Here is a 9753-nt window from a genome sequence, read left to right as displayed (position 1 = left end):
CCGGAGCCGACATGTCCCAGGATGCATGGGGCGCGGCGGCCGCGACTGCGTCGAAAGCCTTCTTCCGGTCGCAGCAAGGCCTTGGGGGTGACCTACATCGGGGGCAAAGAAGATGGCGGCATCGGCTCGGCTTGGTTTGAAGGTGATGGAGAGAGGGCTTATTCACGCCGTGGCGCGGACAGAATCTGCGTTGTTTAGTTTTCTGTAGCTTTTAATGTTTCGGCGGAATCCGCAAATATTAAAAAAGGTTTAAATTAGCAAATGTCCCTGTCACACTTGCTGCCCGTTTGTGCCGAATTGAAATGTTGACATATATATATATATATATATATATATATAGTCATTTATGGTTTTGATTTTTTTTAATAACGTTTAGGTTTTTAAGCCATGTTTTAAATGTAGGAGGGTTGAGATCTAAATCTAAACATGGTTCTTCAATGTGATCCTTTCTTGATAGTTGAAATTCAGTTGGCTGAGTTATTGTGTCACCGCAGTGCCTATTTGAAAAGAGAAAACATTTTGCTAGCTTTAATGATTAAGTTAATTAAGCATTTTGTGTAAATTGATGTGTTATTGTGCCAAGTGGATCTAACATCTCAAAACTGGAAAGACATAGAACAGTACAGGCCCTTCAGCCCACAATGTTGTGCCGACCATTTATCCTAATCTAAGATCAACCAAACCTGTCTAAGACAGGTGTCCCTAATGTCCTTAAATGTCCCTAATGACTCTGACTCCACCACCTCTGCTGGCAGTGCATTCCACACACCCACCACTCTGTGTAAAGAACCGACCTCTGACATCTCCCCTATACCTTCCTCCAATCAACTTAAAATGTTGTCCCCTTGTGACAGCCATTTCCACCCTGGGGAAAAGTCTCTGGCTATCCACTCTATCCATGTCTCTCATCACCTTGTACACCTCCATCAAGTCACCTCTCTGCCTTCTTTGCTCCAATGAGAAAAGCCCTAGCTCCCTCAACCTTTCTTCATAAGACATGCCCTCCAGTCCAGGCAGCATCCTGGTAAATCTCCTCTGTACCCTCTCCAAAGCATCCACATCCTTCCTATACTGAGGCGACCAGAACTGGACACAATATTCCAAGTGTGGTCTAACTAGACTTTTATAAAGCTGCAGCAAAATCTCGCGGCTCTTAAACTCAATCCCCATGTTAATGAAAGCCAACACACCATACACCTTAACAACCCTATCAACCTGGGTGGCAACTTGGGGATCTATGTACGTGGACCCCAAGATCCCTCTGTTCTGCCACACTTCCAAGAATTCTGCCTTTAACCCTGTATTCAGCATTCAAATTCGACCTTCCAAAATGAATCACTTCACATTTATCAAGGTTGAACTCCACCTGCCACTCCTCAGCCCAGCTCTGCATCCTGTCAATGTCCTGCTGTAACCTGTAACAACCCTCAACACTATCTACAACTCCCCCAACCTTTGTGTCATCAGCAAACTTACTAACCCACCCTTCCACTTCCTCATCCAAGTCATTTATAAAAACCACAAAGAGCAGCGGTCCCAGAACAGATCCTTGCGGGACACCACTGGTCACCAACCTCCAGGCGGAATACTTTCCATCCACTACCACTCGTCTTCTTTCGGCCAGCCAATTCTGTATCCAGACTGCCAAATTTCCCTGTATCTCATGCCCCCTAACTTTCTGAATGAGCCTACCATGGGGAACCTTATCAAATGCCTTACTGAAATCCATATACACCACATCCACTGCCCAACCTTCATCAATGTGCCTCGTCACATCCTCAAAGAATTCAATGAGGCTTGTGAGGCATGACCTGCCCCTCACAAAGCCATGCTGATTATCTTTAATCAAACTACGTTTTTCTAAATAATCATAAATCCCATCTCTATCCTATCTCTCAGAATCCTTTCCAATATTTCGCTCACCACAGACGTAAGACCGATGGGTCTGTAATTCCCAGGGATTTCCCTATTACCTTTCTTGAACAGGGGAACAACATTCGCCTCCCTCCAATCATCCGGTACTACAGTGGAGAGTGAGGACGCAAAGATCATCGCCAACGGCGCAGCAATCTCCTCCCTCGCTTCCTGTAGTAACCATGCGTATATCCTGTCAGGCCCAGGGGACTTATCTATCCTGATGCTTTTCAAAATTTCCAGCACATCCTCCTCCTTAATATCAACCTGTTCGAGTCTATTAACCTGGTTCACACTGTTCTCATGAGCAACAAGGCCCCTCTCTCTAGTGGATACTGAAGCAAAGTATTCATTTAAGTCCTCCACCATCTCCTCAGACTCTAGGTGCAGGTTCCCTCCACTATCCCTGATCAGCCCTACTCTCACTCTGATCATCCTCATCCTCTTATTTCTCACATAAGTGTAGAACGTCTTGGGTTTTCCCTAACCCTTCCCGCCAGGGCTTTTTCATGCCCCCGTCTAGCCTCCTCAGTCCATTTTTGAGTTCCTTCCTGGCTACCTGGTAACCCTCGAGAGCAAAGTCAGATCCTTGCTTCCTCAACCTTACGTAAGCTTTCTTCTTCCTCTTAACTAGAAGCTCCACTTCTCTTGTCATCCAAGACTCCTTCACCTTACCATTCCTTCCTCGTCTCAGTGGGACAAAACAATTCAGCACTCGCAGCAAGTGCTCCTTAAACAATCCCCACATTACTGTTGTGCATTTCCCCAAGAACAATTCCCCAAGAAGAAGCTGGTTTAGCACAGGGCTAAATCGCTGGCTTTGAAAGCAGGCCAGCAGCACGGTGCAATTCCTGTACCAGCCTCCTCGAACAGGCGCCGGAATGTGGCGACTAGGGGCTTTTCACAGTAACTTCATTTGAAGCCTACTTGTGACAATAAGCGATTTTCATTTTCAATTGTTCCCACTTTATGCTCCTCAGCTCCTGTCTAATAGCAGTGTAATTTCCCCTCCCCCAATTAAATACCTTCCCATAATGTGTGTTCCTATCCCTCTCCATGACTATGGTAAAGGTCAAGGAGTTGTGGTCACTGTAACCAAAATGCTCTCCCACCGAGACATCTGACAACTGGCCTGGTTCATTGCCGAGCACCAAGCCCATGACCTCTCTCCTAGTCAGCCTATCTACACATTGAGTCAGGAATCCTTCCTGTACGCACCTGACAAAATCTGCTCCATCCAAACCATTTGCATTAAGAAGGTTCCAGTCAATATTAGGGAAGTTGAAGTCACCCATGACAACAACTCTGTTACTTCTGCACTTTTCCAAGATCTGCCGCCCAATCTGTTCCCCTATCTCTCTGCTGCTATTGGGGGGAGTCTATAGAAAACTCCCAATAAAATAACTGCTCCTTTCTTGTTTCTAACTTCCACCCATACTGACTCAGTATACAAACCCTCCTCAACTACCTCCTTTTCTGCAGCTATGGTGCACTCCCTAATTAACAGTGCCGCCCCCCCTCCTCTTTTACCTCCATCCCTATTCTTCTGGAAACATCTAAACCCCGGAACATCTAACAACCATTCCTGCCTCTGTGAAATCCATGTCTCCGTAATGGCCACAACATCGTAGTTCCAAGTACTGATCCATGCTCTTAAGTTCATCTCCCTTATTCCTGACACTCCTTGCTTTGAAACGGACACACTTTAACCTATTTTACTGAGTGCAACTTTGCCCTATCTTCCCTCACAGACTCACTGCATACTATTTCTGCCTGTTCAACGGCTACCCTACCGTCTGATTAGGGCAGCACGGTAGCATTGTGGATAGCACAATTGCTTCACAGCTCCAGGGTCCCAGGTTCGAATCCAGCTTGGGTCACTGTGCAGAGTCTGCACATCCTACCCGTGTGTGCGTGGGTTTCCTCCGGGTGCTCCAGTTTCCTCCCACAGTCCAAAGGTGTGCAGGTTAGGTGGATTGGCCATGATAAATTGCCATTAGTGTCCAAAATTGTCCTTAGTGTTGGGTGGGGTTACTGGGTTATGGGGATAGGGTGGAGGTGTTGACCTTGGGTAGGGTGCTCTTTCCAAGAGCCGGTGCAGACTCGATGGGCCAAATGGCCTCATTCTGCACTGTAAATTCTATGATAATCTATGACCCATAGCTCTGGTTCCCATCCCCCTGCCAAACTAGTTTAGGTTGCAGGTTGTCAGCTGCAGCAGATTGGATGCTGCAATAATCTTGAAGTGTGTGGCATGTCGCCTCTTTCATTTCATAGCAATCAAGTCAAAAAGACTAGTTCAATGTAAAATGGTTTGACAGAAACAGCACAAACATAGTTTGGAATTGGGCACTGTACCAAAATCATGAAGCTACTGCACGTTTATCTGGATGGAAGGTACTAAAAGTAACAGGCTATAAACACAGACCAGTGGAACGGCAACCAGTGGATAAAACCCAAACTGTAACTATAACACGCCCAAGTCAAGAATGGTGATCAACAATCAGGCACCTATCAGGTAGTTCCATTAACATCCCCATCCTTGACCATCGTGGATCATAGCACGGGACCTAACTGTCAAATGTGCTAAATAGGTAGCCCCCGCACAAGGTTCCCATCATAGATGCGTATCCACCCAAATCAGTTCACTTCACATTACAGTATGAATCTTTGTTTACTAGACATAGTAAAAATTATGCCCCAGAGAATGTCCTGTTCCTACTTCTGAAGGACTGTGCACCAGAACTAGATGCTCTAACCAACTGCTCCATTAGGCTTTATTACTGTCATCTACCCAATGATTATCAATAGATACCCTCAGCATCAAGCAGCAATTAAATAGAGTACAAAAGGAGCTTAGCAAAACTAGATATGCAGTGGCTGGAGCCATACATGCTCCAGGGAACAAGATAGTTGAAAGGCAATCAGAAACTCTGTATCCTGACTGCTTTTCCTTTCCTTTCTTAATCTATCAAGTTCAAGGGAAAAAAAACTCATTCTGACTGAATTTGTCTAACTCAATACAGAGTCTGTTTGTTAACTTGCACAATTAAGATATTTTTAGCTTTTTAGAAATCTCACCATATTGTGGTTAAGATAGCTTATTCTCCTAACCTACAAAGACCACCTCTGGCTCAAAAGAGCTTGTGGATGAAGTGTATAATAGGTAGCCTGAAAGCTGCCTGGAAATATAAAGCGTCTCCAAATTTAGGTCTCCATCTGATTGAAGAATTGTGCCTTTTGGTTTGAAAAATTATAAATGTTACACCATGATCTAAGGAGGGAAAACCTATTAACTACAGAATTGTCAGTTCAGCATCAATTGTGGAAAACTTACTGAATCTATTCTGAAAGACTAATGCGTACTTTAGTATTAACCAATCAAATAAATTGTATAGTCATGCCTGTAGTCTAACTGAATTATTTTCGAGGTTATGAGTGTGGTATGTCATGGAGTGTCTATGGATGTTGCCCATTTTGGGCTTCCAGAAGACATTTGATAGACTTTGCTCAAATGATTATTAGCAAAAATGAGAATACAGAATGTGGATAATCTTGTGCCTCGCAACATTCCAAAAGCATTCAGATGAGCACTTGAAATGCCATAGCAAAAGAGGCTATGGACCAAGTGCTGGAAAATGGGGTGAGAATAGTTCGGCGCTTGATGGCCAACGCAGACGAAGGGCCTCTTGCTGCGCTGTCAAGCGCTATGACTCCATGTCGGTGTTTAATTGGTTGGGATTTTGGAGACCTAAATCAATAAAGGGTTTGCTTTATGATTGCAAAGGTAAGTGGTGTTCTCCAGGGATTTGTGACAGGACCTCAGCTTTTCACTGTAACTTAATAACTTGAACATCCATTTTGCAGGCAACATTAAGTTAGAAGGCACATTTTGAGCTGCGTGCACAAGAGTAGGAAATTACAAGGAGATGTAAACAAATTAAATAGGTGGGCAAAGATATTGCCGATTCAAACACAATGTTACAAACATTTGGCATGTCAGGCCGCTTCTGTGGGAAGAGCAACAATCATAGAAACAGATAGAAATAGAAGCAGGAGGAGGCCATTTGGCCCGTCAAACCTGCTCTGCCATTCGTTATGATCATGCTGATTATCAAGTTCAATACCCTGATCCCGCCTTCCCTCCATAACCCTTGATTCCTTTGGCCCCCAAAGAGCTGTATCTAAATCCTTCTTGAAATTACACAACGTTTTGGCCTCAACTACTTTCTGTGGTAGTGAATTCCACAGATTCACCACTCTCTGTGAAGAAATTTCTCCTCACCTCAGTCCTAAAAGGTTTTCCGCTTATCCTCAAACTATGACCCCTAGTTCTGGACTCCGCCACCATCGAGAACGTTCTTTCTGAATCTACCCTGTCTAATCCTGTTAGAACTTTGTATGTTTCTACGAGATCCCCTCGCACTCTCCTAAACTCCAATGAAAATAATTCTAACCAATTTAGTCTCTCCTCATAATACAGTCCCACCATCCCAGGAATCAGCCAGGTAAACACTCCATAACAAGAACATCCTTCCTCAGATAAGAACATCAAAACTGAACACAATACTCCAGTGTGGCCTCAACAATACCCTATACAATTGCAAACATCCCTTTTCCTATACTCAAGTTCTTTCGCTATGAAGGACAACATACCATTAGCTTCTTCCCTGCTGTTACCGGGATTCCTAAACGACCCTCTTATGGACTGATTTGATTAATACTACACTCCTGTATGCTTCACCTGATGCCAGTGTCTATGAGTTTACATTGTGTACCTTGTGTTGCCCTATTACGTATTTTATTTTCATGTACTAAATGATCTGTTTAAGTTGCACGCAGAAAAATATTTTTCACTGTACCTCAGTACATGTGACAATGAACAAATCCAATCTAATACTGCCTGCTGTTCCTGCGCACTTACCTTCCGTGACTAATGCAGAAGGACACTAAGGTCTCTCTTGAGTATCCACCTCTCTCAATTTACACTCATTCAAATAATAATCTGCCTTCCTATTTTTGCTACCGAAACGGGTGACCTCCACATTATACTGCATTTACCATTCATATGCCCACTCACTCAGCCTGTCCAAATTCCGCTGAAGCCTCTGTGCATCCTCACAGCTCACCCTCCCACCCAACTTTGTATTATATGCAAATTTGGAGATAATCTTGATTCGCGTCACAAGTCCGCTTTCATTAACACTGCAATGAAGTTGCTGTGAAAATCCACTGGTTGCCACGTTCCGTCGCTTGTTCGGGTACACTGAGGGAGAATTCAGAATGTCCAATTCACCTAACAAGCATTTCTTTCGGAACTTGTGGGAGGAAACCGGAGCACCCGGAGAAAACCCACGCAGACATGTGGAGAACATGCAGAGTCTGCACAGACAGTGACCCAAGCTGGGAATCGAACCCTGGTCCCTGGCACTGTGAAGCAACAGTGCTAGGCACTGTGGAGCAACAGTGCTAACCATTGTGCTACCATGTGCATTTAGTCTCCTCCTTCAAATCATTAATATATAACAGTTAATGTTTCAGTTTGGTAACATTAGTACTGGTAAACATTACAGATCCAGTAGGTTTTAAGCAAGAACAGAGACAGGAATGTGGTGGAGGGGATAAAAGAACACCAAGAGTCAGACTTTGATAGGTTGGAAGGCGGAGTGATTTAAATCACATGGGATGGTGGTGCAAAGAAAAAAGGTTGCTAATGGGTTAACAGATATGTCTAGAGAAGCTGTAAATGGCAAAAGCAGAATCATTATCGGCATCAGCAGTATGAAGAAACAAGAGCAGTTGTAATTCTTTGAAATTGTTGAGCTCGATGTTGAATCCAGGAGCCATTGCAGAAGTCATTCGATGTGGAGAAATATGTTATGGAGAGAGGGACGTTCCCAGCGCACAGACTCCCATTGGAGCAATATCCCTGGTCACAGAAACAACTTTGACTTTGTCTATATATATGTTTCTGGAATGTACCTCTTCATTCACCTGAGGAAGAAGCAGTGCTCTGAAATCTAGTGATTTGGAACAAACCTGTTGGACTTTAACCTGGTGTTGTAAGACTTCTTACTGAGAAATATGTGGTCATTCACTTTGGATCGAGTAAATCAGACAATTTGAATATTTTCTTAATAGTGGAGGTGCAAAGGGATTTTGGCTCGAAAGAGAAAATGCTGGAAAATCTCAGCAGGTCTGGCAGCATCTGTAAGAAGAGAAAAGAGCTAACGTTTCGAGTCCCATGACTCTTTGTCAAAGCTGATGAGCTTTGACAAGAGTCATCGGACTCAAAAAGTTAGCTCTTTTCTCTCCCTACAGATGCTGCTGAGATTTTCCAGCATTTTCTCTTTCGCTTCAGATTCCAGCATCTGCAGTAATTTGCTTTTATCGAAGGGATTTTGGCTTCCAGGTGCACATTTTACTAAAATCTAGTGAACAAAAAGCAATCGAAAACCATTAATGTTCTTTACCTCAAGTGTGTTAAAATACAAATGTTGTTGATATGATTCTGGTGCACCACATTCAGCTTTACCTTTGACTGGGCGACAGTGTAGATTCACAGAATGACACTGGGTCTGAAAGATTTATGATTGAGGAAAGTTTGCAAAAACTTAGCTTGTATTTCCTTGAATTTCGACATTTATGGGGTGATTTAAACAAGGTATTTAAAATTACAAATGGATTTGATAGGGTAGATGCAGAAAAACTATTTCCTTTGAAAATCTAGAAGAGGACATAATCCTTAGCATTATTGTCAGGTCACATAGGATTGAAATCAGGAAGCAATTTTTCATGCACAAGGTGGTGGAAATCTGGAGCTTGCCCCTTAGAACTACCTCTCTTGCCCACCCCCCTCCCCGCTAAGACAAATGTGCCCAGGTGATGTACTCTAATCTTTTATTTGCCTCTATGGCTCACGTATGTTATCCTTTGTGCTTTACACTTTGATCTATGTCTGCAGAATGTGAATCTAAATGTAAATTAAAGCTGGTATATTTTCCTTGACAATTTTAGGTTCGTTCCTTCAGTACCACGGTGATCAAACCAGTGAGCAAACTGGTGATGGTATGTATTTGGCTACATTTTAAAGCTTTCAATTTATCTTTTAACTTTGATAAAATCCAATTGCAAAAGTAGTTTTGCAGGCGAGATTAACAGTTTTACTGGCTGCCTAAAGGTACTGTTCTCAGAATGCAGTAATAAAAGTAAAAAATACTGGAAATACTGGCCAGGTCTGGCAAAATCTGTGGAGAGAGAAACAGTTAATGTTTCAGATTGAACCATGAACCCTTTTATTTTAATGAACAATTTTAATGAGGTATTTTTGTTTTTTAAACTGTTGCTGTTTGTAATGCCAATGTACAAAGAATAATAAACAGTGCAATCCCCGACTCCCAACCCACCAAGACCCACCGATTTAACCCCCTATTCTACGCTACCCTAACCCCCCGCCCCGCCCGCTGACAATTAATTCTCCGCGAAGAAGTCGATGAACGATTGCCACCTCCGGGCGAACCTAGCAGTGACCCTCTTAAGACAAACTTAATCTTCTCTAGTCCGAGAAAGCTCGCCATGTCAGTTAGCCAGGTCTCCGACTTCGGAGGCTTTGAGTCTCTCCAAGCTAGTAGTATCCGTCTCCGGGCTTCCAGGGAAGCAAAGGCCAGAACACCTGCCTCTTTCTCCCCCTGGACTCCCGGGTCCTCCGACACCCCAAAAATCGCCACCTGACCTCATTGCCACCCTTGCTTTCAATCCTCTGGATATGACGTCTGCAAACCCCTGCCAATATCCCCTAAGTTTTGGACACGCCCAGAACATGTGGATATGGTTCGCTGG

The 9753-nt window shown here is 43.6% G+C and overlaps 1 protein-coding gene across 1 annotated transcript in view; it reads left to right on the top strand.

Moving 5' to 3' along the window:
- Window positions 1–14: 14 nt before the first annotated feature.
- atp5po (ATP synthase peripheral stalk subunit OSCP) overlaps window positions 15–9753 on the top strand; it is a 52086-nt gene continuing 42347 nt past the window's right edge. Inside the window, exons 1-2 of the mRNA XM_072515436.1 lie at window positions 15–142; window positions 8932–8982. Coding sequence (XP_072371537.1) covers window positions 113–142; window positions 8932–8982 — 81 coding nt within the window. The 5' untranslated portion in view covers window positions 15–112. The remainder of the gene's footprint in view (window positions 143–8931; window positions 8983–9753) is intronic.

This window comes from Scyliorhinus torazame, chromosome 8 (genome assembly GCF_047496885.1).
Source record: "Scyliorhinus torazame isolate Kashiwa2021f chromosome 8, sScyTor2.1, whole genome shotgun sequence".
NCBI classification, from domain to species: Eukaryota; Metazoa; Chordata; class Chondrichthyes; order Carcharhiniformes; family Scyliorhinidae; genus Scyliorhinus; species Scyliorhinus torazame.
Note: the sequence above shows the minus strand (reverse complement) of the source record. Positions and strands in the feature narration are given on the sequence as shown.